This window comes from Myxine glutinosa, chromosome 5 (genome assembly GCF_964187855.1).
Source record: "Myxine glutinosa chromosome 5, kmMyxGlut1.1, whole genome shotgun sequence".
In the NCBI taxonomy this organism is placed as follows: Eukaryota; Metazoa; Chordata; class Myxini; order Myxiniformes; family Myxinidae; genus Myxine; species Myxine glutinosa.
Window position 1 is genome coordinate 125,516,739 of NC_136265.1, and position 17,434 is coordinate 125,534,172.

General features: G+C 45.2%; 1 protein-coding gene across 1 annotated transcript in view; it reads right to left on the reverse strand.

The window, feature by feature from the left end:
- Positions 1-561: 561 nt before the first annotated feature.
- Positions 562-17,434, reverse strand: part of PRDM13 (PR/SET domain 13) — a 29,582-nt gene continuing 12,709 nt past the window's right edge. Inside the window, exons 2-6 of the mRNA XM_078777410.1 lie at positions 16,644-16,775; positions 16,384-16,459; positions 7,436-7,482; positions 4,249-4,369; positions 562-1,877 (exon numbers count right to left, since the gene is read on the reverse strand). Coding sequence (XP_078633536.1) covers positions 562-1,877; positions 4,249-4,369; positions 7,436-7,482; positions 16,384-16,459; positions 16,644-16,775 — 1,692 coding nt within the window. The remainder of the gene's footprint in view (positions 1,878-4,248; positions 4,370-7,435; positions 7,483-16,383; positions 16,460-16,643; positions 16,776-17,434) is intronic.

The window sequence follows — 17,434 nt, forward strand, 5'->3', positions numbered from 1 at the left end:
CGATTCAGATGTAACTTAGTCGCATGACTATTCTCTCAGGTGTACACCAGAAGCGATTCAGATGTAACTTAGTCGCATGACTATTCACTCAGATGTGCACACGACTTGAAGGTTAAACTTGATGATCATGTGACGATAAACCTGATGACTGTACAGGTTTGGCAGGTGTCCGAACAACCCACTCTTGCAATGACACCTTCGCCGCAGCACCTCCGTGTACCTCCGACCTGGGCGCGAAAAGGAAGCTACAACTTGAACTAACCTGCGACCTCCCAACACCGCTTGCAGGTGAACACGTACAGCAGATAGAGGTAAGATTACACAATCGAACTGATATACCTTATATTTCGACAAGGTGAGTGCGCTATTCACACCTGGCAGTTTTAATGAGCTTTGGCTCAATGACAATTCTTCTACGGTGATGGAACTTGCACACCATTTAATAGAGTTCAGGTAAAACACAAACACCTTTTTCCAGGTTCTCTTTTGATTGTTAAGCTTTGTAATGAGATTGAAGTTCACACGTTGATTTCTCCTTAACGACAAACGTCACGGTTGGGTTCAGGTGTCCGTCTCGCTCGGTTCATCCGTCGAACAAACGTCGATGTCGCTGTCATCCTCAACGTCCACCTGGGCCCCCGTCGTCACCGCGTCTTCTTCTTCTCCACAATCTTCTGCCACTTCGGACACCGTCCCACGCTGCGGAGATCCCACCTGCGCGGCACCTGCGCCTGAAAACACCTGTCCAGAGGCCGAGTGCTCGGGGTGGCGCGACTTGACGTGCCTCTCCAGGTCTCTCCGTCGCACGAGTACCTTTCCGCAGTGCTCACACCGGTACGGGGTGTTACCTTCGGCGTGCAGCCGGATGTGCTTGTTCAGGTTACTGGGGTCGCCGAAGGGTCTCAAGCACACCTTGCATTTGAGGGGCTTGTAGCCGGTGTGAGTCCGCATGTGGATCTTCAAACCGTATTTACGTGAGTACAGCTTTCCACAGTAAAGACATAGGTGACCTTTTTTGGCTTTGACGGAAGCAGCTACAGTCTCACCTGTGACCTGCACCGCCTCAGGTGATGCCTTGTCGGCAGCGAGTGCGCACAACTGCTGCGTCTCTAACTCTGTCGGTGTCGAGCAGGTGTCTTTTGCGGTCACGAGGCTTCCTCCGACATACGCGAGTCGCTTAGGTATTTTACCGGACCCGGACAGGTGTAACTTTTGGCAGTGGGTCGCCATGGCGTCGGGGGTCACCAACATGGACGCATAGGGCAGAAGGTTAAAACCACAGTCACCGGAGCAGCGCTTCAAGCTTTCGTACGGTGTGCAGGTGATGTGCTCCACAGGTAGAGCCGTCGATACCGGTATGTAGCGCCCGTAAGCGACGAGAGGGTACAAGGCTTTTTCTGCCTGATGGAAGGCGTTCGGACAGCCGTCGGACAGCCTGGGAAAAACCGGGACTGCGCGAAGAGGAGCAAGAGTGGAAAAGGCGCAGGTGTGCGCGGCCAGGTCCCTGGCGGGGCTGGAGACGAGACCTGGAGGTCGGGACGAGGCTGGAGGACGGAATGCCGACTTCAGACCATGGTGGAAGTTGGAGGTGATGAAACGTCGTGACGTGTATGACGGTAAGGCTGCAGGTTCATCCTTGGATTGAGCTTGCATTCGCATGTCGATCGCCGATACCTGGTCTTCATCATGCTTGGCTGGGTGGTCCAGGGTCAGTTCGGTGAGGGAGAGCCGGGAAGATCCCTCGAGACCCTCGTGGGAAGGACATTTGTCTTGGCGGGAAAATGGCACTCGAGGACATGAGAAGCGAATGTGGGCCTTGAGGGGGTTCGGATACCGGAAGGTCTTCCGGCAGAACCAACACACATAGCGTTCTTGTCCTGGGTAGGTGGGGTACAGGTGGGGTGTTAGTGTGGAGTAAGTAGAGACGTTTCAGCAAAAGGACCTTTCCAACTTTCCCACCTTTTAAAAACACCCCCACCATTTCTTCCCATGCAACAGCCAATCCTAACCTCAACCCTAACTCCCTGAACACCCACCCACCTGACCCTGGTCTATCTTCATGGTAACGGCAAACACCCACCCATCTGACCCTGGTCTATCTCCATGGTAACGGCAATTAGAACAATCGAAAGTTCAAATTCACGGCCTCGGCTGCTCCCATCACTACACAAGCTTGTTGCAAGTTTTTTGTCTCGTAAAAAAAGAATTCTCATCAAATGCGATGAGATTCTCATGAGAAATCAGACTTTTATGAGAGATATTTAAACCCCAATAAAAGGATTATGACCACGAGTTAATAAATCACGTGTATGAATAAGTTAAGATTGACTTTTGGTGCAGTTTGGGTTCTGCGCCTGCAAGAGCTTGTTAACACGCACTTGCCAGATTTAAATCGATAACAAACCCTTTAATCAGTGTTCAGGACACCTGTCGAGCTCCCTTTGGTGATCTGCATTGGAGAAATTCTTCCCGCCCACCCCTCAGAAAAAAAAACAGCCAAGCAGCGCGTCCTTACAATACACCGCACGCACCTTCGGTCTCTTTCTTCAACACCTCGCTTTAATTTAACACAATAAAATAATTAAGCTACCATTCTGAAAATACTATGAAACGAACAGCACGATTTATTCAGGAGGCGACACGCATATATCAACTGGCGGAAACGTAACGTATGTCAAAGTTACCTTTCTTTATTCATTTCAAACTAAGTAAAGATTTTTTTTTTCATACTATCTCATCCTGTTAGCTAAAACTATTTTTTGTGACGTCTCGATTAAAGTTATCAGCAACATTTCATGAAAAGGACACCGAATTATTATTTTCTTCTTTTTGGGGGGGGGGGGGTATTTAATGACCTAGCGCGCATTATACCGTTGGGCCTTACATAAACTGAAGGAACATTCCACATCTTCTTCCGAAAGACCCGTCGCAGTAGGTGGTTACAAATGCTGAGTACTTCACTCATATCACGTGTGTACAGATAAATAACGAGTACCGTGTGCTTTATTCGAGCAAATATCATTGGATCGCTGCGTGAGTCGCCAGACGGTCGGTTGGTCTTCGGACTTCGCTTGAGAAATGCTGCAATAAGGTAGTTTCTCAAAGTGGTTGGTTTCTCGTTTATGCGCATCCGTAATAGGGTCGAAAAAAGACAAGAAACAGAACCCTTGTGTAATGGTCGTTAAAGAGGGTTCAAAGTTGACACTACCTTTTGAAAGCATTGCACTCGGCACATAAATAGACCGTCTGTCGTATTTCTCCCGCGTAATTATCGTGAGTATTTAAATCACGTGCTTTAGATGCGCCGAGTGATTTACCGTTGTTTTCAACGTGCTTGGAAAACCGCCTGGAAATGCTTCGTGAGAATCAATGCGCGGCTGCTGCAGGGGGTGACGATGGGAAGCGAGAGTGCCGGCACCCTCATTGGTCGTCTCAAAGGGAAACAGAAACGTGCAGCACTTCACTTGCCGGGCTGCTCTGCCCCGTCGATTTATTACGTACGGAAACGTGGCATTTTAATTGAACCGCCCCCTCTCCTTTGCCTTTCCTTTATAATCCTCTCTTCTCTTCCTTTTCGCAATTTGAAGGCTTCCCCTTCCACAGGTGCATACGTAATAAATAGACGGCGATCTCATTAGCGTTGCACTAAAATCGTTCGTCTGAAGGCGTGGCTGTTTTTATACCTGGCGATATATGCAGCACCTGTTTGCTGGATTCATAAGTGGTCCTCACTGTCACGAACACTCTGTACCGGCTGTAGGAAGATAAACCAAGAGGAACATTGCACCATTCCTCATTCCAAGAAAGTGCAAGTTCGGAGATGGATTGTATTGTGTTGATTCAGGTCCCCACGTGATGTCCTATAGGACGTGCCAGGGTGATTTAATAGGGTTTTAGAATCCATTTCTAACAGACACAGCAGTATACTGCAAGGACCGTTGTTATGTTGTTAGACCTAATGTCCCTCACCATGGTGATACGTGAAAGCCTGTGGTGTAGCCATGTCTAAGATACCCCAATAGGTCGTCTTTCTGAAGCGCAGGCTGCTCGGCATTGTGGGGGTTAATATACAGGTGCAGGTAAGGAGGATTCATTTCAAGTTTGGCTGCAGGCTTGTCCCATTACTTTTGGTCATATAATATTTACACACAAGCAGCACAAGTACCATGGAATATTACACCACGTTAATTTTAATGAATTATTTTGTGTGTTTGCGTTAACCAAGTGTGTGCTGTCTGCTGGACGTACCTTTTTCGTCGTGTACAGGGAGGGTACTGATGGGTACTCCTGCGTGCTGCGCCATTGCGGGGGAGTACCACACCGTAAGTTCCTCTCCTGGCAGTATTTCCCTGATCGTACGGTAGAACATCTGCAGGGCAGGAATGGATCACTTTGAACGAGACGGCTTGGCCAAGCCATGAGTACCCACCATTCAGCTACAGTTACATTGATATGTGATTGGTCGATCGATCAGAACCCTCTGGTTTACCTGTATACACATGGCACACCATGTTCTTCTTCCTTGTTCCACTCACGATGTGCATGTAAATCTATAGTGCCTACAGATAAGTGCACGACTTGTTCCGTGCATCGACCCTACATGGATTGAATCCCCTCCAAAATGCATTAAGCTAGAACAACACTCGGTAGAGAGCATACCACGATTTAATCCGCACGAATCACTAAACCCTATCACTAAAATCCACACCTACCACTAAACCCTATCACTAAAATCCACACCTATCACTAAACCGTATCACTAAAATCCACACCTATCACTAAACCGTATCACTAAAATCCGCACCTATCACTAAACCGTATCACTAAAATCCGCACCTATCACTAAACCCTATCACTAAAATCCGCACCTATCACTAAACCCTATCACTAAAATCCACACCTATCACTAAACCGTATCCCTAAAATCCGCACCTATCACTAAACCCTATCACTAAAATCCGCACCTATCACTAAACCCCGCACCTATCACTGAACCGTATCACTTAAATCCACACCTATCACTAAACCCTATCACTAAAATCCACACCTATCACTAAACCGTATCACTAAAAGCCGCACCTATCACTAAACCGTATCACTAAAATCCGCACCTATCACTAAACCCTATCACTAAAATCCACACCTATCACTAAACCGTATCCCTAAAATCCACACCTATCACTAAACCCTAGCTTTAAAAGCCTCACCTATCACTAAACCGTATCACTAAAATCCGCACCTATCACTAAACCGTATCACTAAAATCCGCACCTATCACGAAACCCTATCACTAAAATCCACACCTATCACGAAACCCTATCACTAAAATCCGCACCTATCACGAAACCGGATCACTAAAATCCGCACCTATCACTAAACCCTATCACTAAAATCCACACCTATCACTAAACCCTATCACTAAAATCCACACCTATCACTAAACCGTATCACTAAAATCCGCACCTATCACGAAACCCTATCACTAAAAGCCGCACCTATCACTAAACCGTATCACTAAAATCCGCACCTATCACTAAACCCTATCACTAAAATCCACACCTATCACTAAACCGTATCCCTAAAATCCACACCTATCACTAAACCGTATCACTAAAATCCGCACCTATCACGAAACCCTATCACTAAAATCCACACCTATCACTAAACCCTATCACTAAAATCCGCACCTATCACGAAACCCTATCACTAAAATCCACACCGATCACTAAACCCTATCACTAAAATCCGCATCTATCACTAAACCGTATCACTAAAATCCGCACCTACCACTAAACCCTATCACTAAAATCCACACCAATCACTAAACCTTTCCGAAGCTGTCCATGCGCTCACGCTTTCGAAGATAAGTAATTTTTCACAATTGTGTTTTTGTCGAACCTGTATTTATCTTTCGGTGTGTGTACCTATAGTGTGTCCTTAGTAAGATTCTCGGTGTTAATTTTTCATACCAGTATACAAAATCGTCGGTTAATTTGTGTCGCGTCTTTTGAGGCCTAGTAGGCTACCGTGTCCTACCTTGAGGCTGTGTTTTTCTCTCAGCGGTCCGTCGATTGTGCTGCAATTACTTTCGTTCTCTGTTTTTGTCCCAGTCTTTCACCCCATACTTCCTGGTTTAAAATCTCAACCCCCAAAAAAAAAAATCCTTCTCTGTTCTTATTCGTTGTTCTTATTTGTTTATTCGTTGTTCTTATTTGTTCGTTCGTTCTTCGATCACGTGATTCACCCCCATTTCCATTTTCCATTTCCCCAGATAGTTTTCACTGCTCAATTTTAAAATGTTTAAACTTTTCCCTGAAGTACTGTATTCTGTCGTATATTGGAGCACCTTTTTCTTCTTCTTCGATAAAAGGATGCTTTCGACTTCCTCACCAAATCTATTCATTCCTAAAAAAAATTCCATCTCTTACAGTTCCTCTTTTCTAGATTCCCGAAACTCTCCTGCACTCCACCCCTCCTCCAGCGTCCTCAAACGTATTTTTGACTCGAAGGTCACAAGAAACTCATTTTGCAATAAATGTTCGTTTTCCATTAATCGTACTTTCTAAAATCCAATCTCACCCTTCCCCTCCAAATCTTCCCCATCACCCCTCCCCTCCAAAACTTACCCATCACCCCTCCCCTCCAAAACTTCCCCATCACCCCTCCCCTCCAAAACTTCCCCATCACCAATCCCCTCCAAAACTTCCCCATCACCCCTCCCCTCCAAATCTCCCCCCTTGCCCCTCCCCTCCAAATCTTCCCCATCACCCATCTCTTTCAAATCTCCCCCCTTGCCCCTTCCCTCCTAAACTCCCCCCACACCACTCCCCTCCGAGAATCTCCCTCGCCCCTCCCCTCCTAGACTCCCCTCTCACCCCTCCTCCTCAAAGCGTCCTCCCCACTTCTTCCCCCTTCAAACTTTCACCTTCATCTCCCACAACCTTCTGCCTCGCTCTTCCCCCTCCTCAAATAACACCTCACAGTGCCTCACCCAATCACCATCAAACCTATTGTCCGCCCCATCCTTCCCTTTCTCCAAGCTATTCGGAAATCTCTGACACACCTTCAACAGCTCTCCCTGCCTCTTCCTCCTCTTCCACATCTTACCCTACTTACCCTACCCCTCCCCCCTCCCCCCTCCCCCCGTTCTGTATCCGATGCTCCCCCTTCCTCTTCATTAACGGTATGGACCTCAAACATCCGGGGCCTTCGCTCAAACTTGACTTATCTCTCCATACAGGTTGCTTCTGACAAACCAGACGTGATCTGCTTAACAGAAACTTTCCTCCTTCATGATGTCTCTGATTCCTTGGTATCTCTCCCAGGTTACTCCCTCCTCCGGTATGACAGACCTGAGCCTCGTCCTGGAGGTGGGGTTGCTATCTTTATTTAAAAAACTCTCTTCCTCACTCGCCCTGCACTGCCCTCTCTCCACCTCACCCCCAGGAATACCTCTGGCTACGGCTTCCCCTTCGCTCCCACCTTTTGTTCATATGTGTGTTGTACCGTCCACCAAACAGTGATGACTCCATCTACATCTCGCTGTCTGATAAAATGGACCAACTTCTATCTACCCATCCCAACTCTCTCTTCCTCATATGTGGTGATTTCAATTGTCACCATGCCAGTTGGCTGGGTGTGGGTACCTCTCTCACCAGCCATGGCTCCTCAGCAAAGGACTTCTGCGACTCACTGGGACTGACACAATCTGTCAATTTCCCGACCCGGATCTCAGTCAACGGAGCATCTTCTCTTCTGGACTTGGTTATGACTAACTTCCCTGAAAATGTCTGCTGCTCTTCTTCTGCTCCAATCGGCTCATCTTATCATGTGCTTGTTAAAGTGGACATCTCTCTGACCATTCTCAGAGAGCCTTCTCAGCGTCGACGAGTCTGGCATTTCACTCAGGCCAACTGGCACGGTCTTCAAGCAGCCATCAATCATCTGGACTGGTCTCCCATCTCTACCGCCTCTGACATCAACTCATCCTGGGAATTCTTCCAAAGTAAATTGCTCTCTCTCATGCACAGATTTATCCCATCTCGTCTTCTGTTGTCATACCCTTCCTCCCGTCCATGGTACACAGAATCTTGTGGTGAGGCTGTTGCCCAGAAACAACTTGCCTTCCTCTCCTGGAAAGCAAATCCAACGGAAGGAAATCTCATTTCCTTTCACAAAGCCTGAAACAAGTGTGTGTCCACCCTCAGGAGAGCCAGGAAACAATATCTCTCCATTCTCAAGACCGAACTCTTATCTGTCTCCCTCTTCCAAATCCTGGTGGTGTCTGGTGAAATCTGTTTCTGGTGTTTGTTCCCCCTCCATCCCCTCCCTCACCTCAAACAGCTACACAGCTGAATCCGCACGTGAAAAAGCTGAATGCCTCAACTCTGTGTTTGCCTCTAAATCTTGTGTCCCAAACCCATCCCTCTCTGTACCCACCATACGCAGTCATACCCAGCTGCTCCTGGACTCCGTGTCCTTTCCTCCTGACAAGGTGGAAAAGTTTCTGTCAACCCTCGACTGGACCTGACTGCATCAGCCCATGGGTCCTAAAATTATGTTCCTCCGCTCTTTCACTCCCTCTCTCTGTTCTCTTCACCCTCTCTTTTGCTCAAGGTCATCTGCCATCTACTTGGAAATCAGCCAACATCACCGCCTTGCACAAAAAAGGTGCAGAAACAGATCCTAGCAACAACAGACCAATCAGCCTTCTCCCAATTATCAGCAAAGTCATGGAATCCATCATTGCTTCGGATATGAAATCTTTCCTCTTCTCCAATGGCTTGATCTCTGATCATCAATTTGGTTTCAGACCAGGACACTCTACTCTGGACATGCTGCTTCTGCTTTCTCAACAATGGATAGAGGTCCTCAATGCCAAACGGGAAATTAGAGCCGTCTCCCTTGACATATCACGTGCCTTCGATACGGTCTGGCACCCCGCTCTGCTCACCAAACTCTCCTCCTTTGGTATCCATGGAAATCTCCACGCATGGCTGGCGGATTTCCTCTCTAGTCGTAGTCAACGTGTGGCCCTGAATGGGTTTCTCTCATCTCCTCTTCCTGTTCAGGCTGGAGTTCCCCAACCTGTGCTTTTTCTGGGCTTCATCAATGATCTCTCTGACTCTCTTGAAAATCCTCTCTATCTCTTTGCTGATGACTCTACTCTCTGTCACTCCATTCCTCATCCCTCAGATCGGCATTCTTCAGCCTCCTCACTCTCTGCAGACCTGGACAAAATCACAGACTGGGCAAACAAGTGGAACATGTCTTTCAATCCTGACAAATCTCACACTCTTACGATGTCTCTCCGAAAAGACCGACTGGACAACTCTCCCATCCACTTTCTGAATAATCCTCTCCAAAAAGTTCTGTCACTCAAGCTTTTGGGTCTCACTATCTGCCATGATCTTTCCTGGGAAAACCACATTTCAAATCTGGCCTCCAACGCCAGTCGCCGACTGGGCATCCTCCGTCGTGCGAAGTCCTTACTTGGAACACCTGAGCTCCTCACCACATACAAGGCTTTCATCTGCAGCTCAATGGAATACTGCTCTCCCCTCTGGGCTGGTGCTCCTGCCTCACACCTAGCTCGTCTACACGCTGTTGAAACCAAAGCGTTCAGAATCATTGGAATCTCCCGTGATGAAGCTAACTCCGAGGGCCTTTCACTCAGTCACCGTAGGCAGGTTGGTGGTCTTTACGTCTTCTACCGACTCCTCTCCGGCCTTGCCCCCCCCCCCCAGCTCTCTCTGGGCTCGGTCCCCCAAATATTCCTACAGGTCGCACAAGATCTGCCTGCAACCCTCTTATGGTTAAACTGCCAAAATCAAGATTCGCTGCTCACCTTCACTCCTTCATTCCTCTTTTCTCCCGCCTGTGGAACAAACTCCCTCACTCTCTTGAATCCCACTCCTCCCTCCAGGTCTTTAAAACAGCTGTTCACCACCATCTCTTATCTTCCCCCATCTAAAACCTTGATCTTTTCTACCCCCACTAATTTCACCCCAAATCCACTTTTTTGAAATACCAACTTCTTTCCTGGAAGTCCTTGGTGTCCTTGTGTTTTATACTTCTCCCACACCCCCCCCCCCACCCCCTTCCCACGCCTCCTCCCCCCAAGCCCTCTCCCTCCCACACATCTCCCAATGTCCCTGCTCTCAAATGTTGTGTTTGTGTGCTTCCCCTTATCTCCCCATCTTGTTTACCGCTCCCTCTTTTTATATATTTCGTTTGTCTGTTCGATTTGTTTGTGTGATAAATGTTAGATCTTTCACGAGCCTCGATTCTGTATACACAAAAAAAAAAAAAAAAACCCGATCACTAAAATCCACACCTATCACTAAACCCTATCACTAAAATCCGCACCTATCACTAAACTGCATCACTAAAATCCGCACCTATCACTAAAACTTATCACTAAACCATATCACTAAAATCCATACCGATCACTAAACCCTATCACTAAACCCTATCACTAAACCCTGTCACTAAAATCCATGCCTATCACTAAACCCTATCAGTAAAATCCGCACCTATCACTAAACCCTGTCACTAAAATACACACCTATCACTAAACCTTATGAATAAAATCCGCACCTATCACGAAACCCGATTTCTAAAATCCAAACCTATCACTAATCCCTATCACTAAAAGCCGCATCTATCACTAAAATCCACACCTATCACTAAACCCTATCACTAAAATCCACACCTATCACTAAAATCCGCACCTATCACTAAACGGTCTCACTAAAATCCGCACCTATCACGAAACCCTATCATAAGAATCCGCACCTATCACTAAACCCTATCACTAAACCCGATCACTAAAATCCGCACCTATCACTAAACCCTATCACTAAAATCCACACCTATCACTAAACCCTATCACTAAAATCCGCACCTATCACTAAACCCTATCACTAAAATCCACACCTATCACTAAACCCGATCACTAAAATCCACACCTATCCCTAAACCCTATCACTAAAATCCGCACCTATCACTAAACCTTATCACTAAAATGCGCACCTATCACTAAACCCTCTCACTAAAATCCGCACCTATCACTAAACCCTATCACTAAAATCGACACCTATCACTAAAATACACACCTATCACTAAACCCTATCACTAAAATCCGCACCTATCACTAAACCCTATCACTAAAATCCGCACCTATCACTAAACCCTATCACTAAACCCTATCACTAAAATCCACACCAATCACTAAACCCTATCACTAAAATCGACACCTATCACTAAAATACACACCTATCACTAAACCCTATCACTAAAATGCGCACCTATCACTAAACCCTATCACTAAAATCCGCACCTATCACTAAACCCTAGCACTAAAATCCACACCAATCACTAAACCCTATCACTAAAATCGACACCTATCACTAAAATACACACCTATCACTAAACCCTGTCACTAAAATCCGCACCTATCACTAAACCCTATCACTAAAATCCGCACCTATCACCAAACCCTATCAATAAAATCCACACGTATCACTAAACCCTGTCACTAAAATCCACACCTATCACTAAACCCTATCACTAAAATCCGCACCTATCACTAAACCCTATCACTAAAATCCACACCTATCACTAAACCCCATCACTAAAATCCACACCTATCCCTAAACCCTATCACTAAAATCCGCACCTATCACTAAACCTTATCACTAAAATGCGCACCTATCACTAAACCCTATCACTAAAATCCACACCAATCACTAAACCCTATCACTAAAATCGACACCTATCACTAAAATACACACCTATCACTAAACCCTATCACTAAAATCCGCACCTATCACCAAACCCTATCAATAAAATCCACACGTATCACTAAACCCTGTCACTAAAATCCACACCTATCACTAAACCCTATCACTAAAATCCGCACCTATCACTAAACCCTATCACTAAAATCCACACCTATCACTAAACCCCATCACTAAAATCCACACCTATCCCTAAACCCTATCACTAAAATCCGCACCTATCACTAAACCTTATCACTAAAATGCGCACCTATCACTAAACCCTATCACTAAAATCCACACCAATCACTAAACCCTATCACTAAAATCGACACCTATCACTAAAATACACACCTATCACTAAACCCTATCACTAAAATCCGCACCTATCACTAAACCCTATCACTAAAATCCGCACCTATCACTAAACCCTATCACTAAACCCTATCACTAAAATCCACACCAATCACTAAACCCTATCACTAAAATCGACACCTATCACTAAAATACACACCTATCACTAAACCCTATCACTAAAATGCGCACCTATCACTAAACCCTATCACTAAAAGCCGCACCTATCACTAAACCCTAGCACTAAAATCCACACCAATCACTAAACCCTATCACTAAAATCGACACCTATCACTAAAATACACACCTATCACTAAACCCTATCACTAAAATCCGCACCTATCACTAAACCCTATCACTAAAATCCGCACCTATCACCAAACCCTATCAATAAAATCCACACCTATCACTAAACCCTGTCACTAAAAGCCGCACCTATCACTAAAAGCCGCACCTATCGCTAAAAGCCGCACCTATCACTAAAATCCACACCTATCACAAAACCCTATCACTAAAATCCACACCTATCACTAAACACTATCACTAAACCCTATCACGAAACCCTATCACTAAAATCCGCACCTATCACTAAACCGTATCACTAAAATCCGCACCTATCACAAAACCCTATCACTAAAATCCACACCAATCACTAAACCCTATCACTAAAATCCGCACCTATCACTAAACCGTATCACTAAAATCCGCACCGATCATTAAACCCTATCACTAAAATCCACACCTATCACAAAACCCGATCACTAAAATCCACACCTATCACTAAACCCTATCACTAAAATCCGCACCTATCACTAAACCCAATCACTAAACCCTATCACTAAAATCCGCACCTATCACTAAACCCTATCACTAAAATCCGCACCTATCACTAAACCCGATCACTAAAATCCACACCTATCACTAAACCCTATCACTAAAATCCGCACCTATCACTAAACCGTATCACTAAAATCCGCACCTATCACAAAACCCTATCACTAAAATCCACACCTATCACTAAACCCTATCACTAAAATCCGCACCTATCACTAAACCGTATCACTAAAATCCGCACCGATCACTAAACCCTATCACTAAAATCCACACCTATCACAAAACCCGATCACTAAAATCCACACCTATCACTAAACCCTATCACTAAAATCCGCACCTATCACTAAACCCTATCATTAAACCCTATCACTAAAATCCGCACCTATCACTAAACCCTATCACTAAAATCCGCACCTATCACTAAACCCTATCACTAAACCCTATCACTAAAATCCACACCTATCACTAAACCCTATCACTAAAATCCGCACCTATCACGAAACCCTATCACTAAAATCCGCACCTATCACTAAACCCTATCACTAAACCCCATCACTAAAATCCACACCTATTACTAAACCCTATCACTAAAATCCGCACCTATCACTAAACCCTATCACTAAAATCCGCACCTATCACTAAAATATCCACACCTATAACTGAACCCTATCACTAAAATCCACACCTATCACTAAACCCTATCACTAAAATCCGCACCTATCACTAAACCCTATCACTAAAATCCGCACCTATCACTAAACCCTATCACTAAAATCCGCACCTATCACTAAACCCTATCACTAAAATCCGCACCTATCACTAAAATATCCACACCTATAACTGAACCCTATCACTAAAATCCACACCTATCACTGAACCCTATTTTGGCCCCATCACTAAACGGTGAAATCCTATATCATTTCCAGTGACCTGAAGTATTTTCCGTCCGCATCTGTCCGCAACTTTTCAAAGTATCCTGTTCACAGACAAACAAATAGACATACAGGGGTGAAAACGTAAACTTTGCCTACCTTTGGTGGTGGAGGTGAATATATAAAGCGGTCCAAGGAACCAGCCAAATTTACTTCCAATTAACGGCATTTTCCTTTTACCCTGTTTTTCTGTTTGTTTGTCTGTGAAGAGGATATCTCAAAAAGTTGTGTACGGATTCTGACGAAATTTGGTGGACAGGTTGGGTAGGTGACACGGACGAAATTATTCGATGTTTGTGAAGATCCGGATCCGGATACTAGAAATTTTCAACTTTTTCAAGAGTTTCCTCACTATTGAGAGATGGGGCCAAAAACGACTTTCCAGTCACTTAAAAAAAAAAAATGTCGTATCTCGATCCGCATTCAGATTTTCACCAAAATTGAATCAATTAGTCCTCGTCACACACCGAACCTCTCCACCGAGTTTCGTCCGAATTCGTCCACAACTTTTTGAGATATCCTGTTCACAGACAGACAGGCGTGAAAACATGACCTCTTTCATCCTCCCGTGGCGGTGGTAAAAATGCACCGACCCCATCCCAGAGTTCCTGAGGACGGAGGTCAACATCCCGGAAACGAACCTTTTTGTTTTACCGACGAGGCTTTAAATACCAGGGATACATGTCCGCCAATGGCACAGAGTAGGTACAGCAGCTCAAACGTTTTTATTTCCGAAATAAATGTGAACGGTTGAGTAATTTTATAATAAGGAAAGTTTACAGCTGTTACGTCGATGGCCAAATGCAGAATGCGGTTAATTGCAGTTAATGTAAATTGTGGGCTGGTTCGGCATAACGCTTTATTTATTTACCTGGACCACCTAAGGTGGGCAGAGATTATGTTTTCACCCCTGCATGTCTGTCAGTTTGTGAACAGGATACTTAGAAAAGTTGTCGACGGAATTGGACGAAATTCGGTGGAGAGTTTGTGTGTCTGGCGAGGACGAATCGATTCAATTTTGGTGAAGATCTGAATATGGATTTGGATTCGCGAATTATTTAATTTTTAAGTGATTCTTCACCATTGAGAGATTGGGCGAAAACTATATATTGCAGGATATCTCAAAAAGTTATGGATGGAATTGGGCGAAACTTGTTGGATGAGTTGGTTAGGTGACAAGGACGAATCGAGTCAATTTTGGTGAAGATCTGAATATGGATTTGGATTCGCGAATTATTTAATTTTTAAGTGATTCTTCACCATTGAGAGATTGGGCGAAAACTATATATTGCAGGATATCTCAAAAAGTTATGGATGGAATTGGGCGAAACTTGTTGGACGGGTTGTGCGTGTGACAAGGACGAATCGAGTCAATTTTGGTGAAGATCTGAACATGGATTTGGATACGAGAATTATTTAATTTATAAAAGTGATTCTTCACCATTGAGAGATCGGGCGAAAAACTATACACAGCAGGATGTGTCAAAAAGTTATGGATGGAATTGGACGAAACTTGTTGGACAGGTTGTGTGTCTGACAAGGACGAATCGATTCAATTTTGGTGAAGATCTGATTATGGACTCGGATACGAGAATAATTTAATTTTTAAGTGATTCTTCACCATCGAGAGATTGGGCGAAAACTATATATTGCAGGATATCCCAAAAAATTATGGATGGAATTGTGCGAAACTTATTGGACAGGTTATGTGTCTGACAAGGACGAATCGATTCAATTTTGGTGAAGATCTGATTATGGATTCGGATACAATAATTATTTAATTTCTAAGTGATTCTTCACCTTTGAGAGATGGGACAAAAAACGATACATAGCAGGATATGTCAAAAAGTTATGGATGAAATTGGACGAAATTTGTTGGATGAGTTGGTTAGGTGACAAGAACAAGCGGATTCGATTTTGGTTCAGGTGCGAATCCAGATCCGGCCTATCAGTGGTATAAAAACCATAGACTGCTCAGTATGCGCTCTACCGAGTGAATGTCCAGTTATATAAGCATCTGATTAACCTGTCAAGGTGTTCGGGTGTCGGAATCCACACTTGCATTTCTGGCTTTATCGACGAGCGAGGCACAGGTGACGTTTCACCAACACATGGCAGCAATGGTTATTTTGGAAATGTCCCATTAATATCGCAGAGCAATATTGTCTGTAATATAAATAGCTTGCGCTTCGTGTTTACAAAAAGGCATTATCAATGCTCGGTGACGTTACCCCCAGCACTCCAGGGTAACATATTACCGGTGCGGGGGTGATTGATGTCTCCGAGTAAATCTGCTAATTCCAACATGGCGGGAGACGCATTAAAACAATTACACACGTCCCGACGTGGAATTCCGACAGATCATCTTTACCTTCGCTCATTTCCCTGCCGTGTCCGGCGGGCTAATGGCGGAGCCTCGCACGGCGTCCTCGGTCCATCACGATCTTCATTGACGTGTGTGTACACGACGAGTCGCCCATTACCTCTGATTAGGGCATCTGTCGCCCTCTTCCCTCCCATTCCCCGTGCCCTCTTCCCCAGCACAGCATCTGCACGCACCTCTGCACATTAAACGACTCTCGATGAACACCTGTTAAGATCGGAACTGTGCCCCGACGTATCCACAGCGTTGTCACATTACAGTCGAGATAACGAAAAAATGTCTTCCCCAACCCCAACCCTACAGATCCAGGTATCCCATAACATGTCCCGAAATCTGCCCCCACTCCTCCCCAGGTCTCACCGTGCCGTCGCTCGGCTGCCGAAAGGCCTCCATGCTTTGCTCCCCGGAGTGTCTCGCTGCCCGCACCAGGTGCGCCCAGGTGGCTGGAGGCAAACCGCACTCCGCGTACAACGCACCATCAGCCCAGCACACCTGTACGCAGCACACATGGGGAAACTTGTATCTCGAAGTACCACATTAAGTACAAAATATATATCTCGAAGTACCACATGTATCGTCGAGCTCCTATGGACCAGCTCTTCACGTTTCACACAACACACACAGCACACCTTTCTGAGCCCGACAGGTGTAGATCGGCAAGGTGGTGGATTTTAGTAGTTGAGGGTTGTGCTATTTATTACATTACCTGTGCGAACATGAGCTTCACATTTTACCATCACGAAGACCTGCGGTACATTACCTGCACCTATGCATTGGCTGTTTACATGAGCTGGACTTGTTCAAAAGCTGCACCGATAAATCCTTCAAAATGTCGCCCCGCCCCTTCCATCCATGACGTAGTGACGTAGTTGGTCCTGCGTCAGCAAAATTTGTGACAATTATTTCTTCCAAATGTCATTGCGACCCGGCATTCCCACATTTTCCCAGCGAGGAGTGAAAGTTTCCCCATGTGTCATTGGCATATAAGTCACCTGTTCCCCATGTGCCACTGGCATACAAGTCACGTGTTTTTGAAAACTTTTTGAAAAGAGAAAAAAATAATTTGACAACCTTCTCCATTTCCCCCTCATCCCCACCTTGCTTTGGTTTAACCTTCCGTACCTTATTACGTATTTAAATAATTCCCTCCC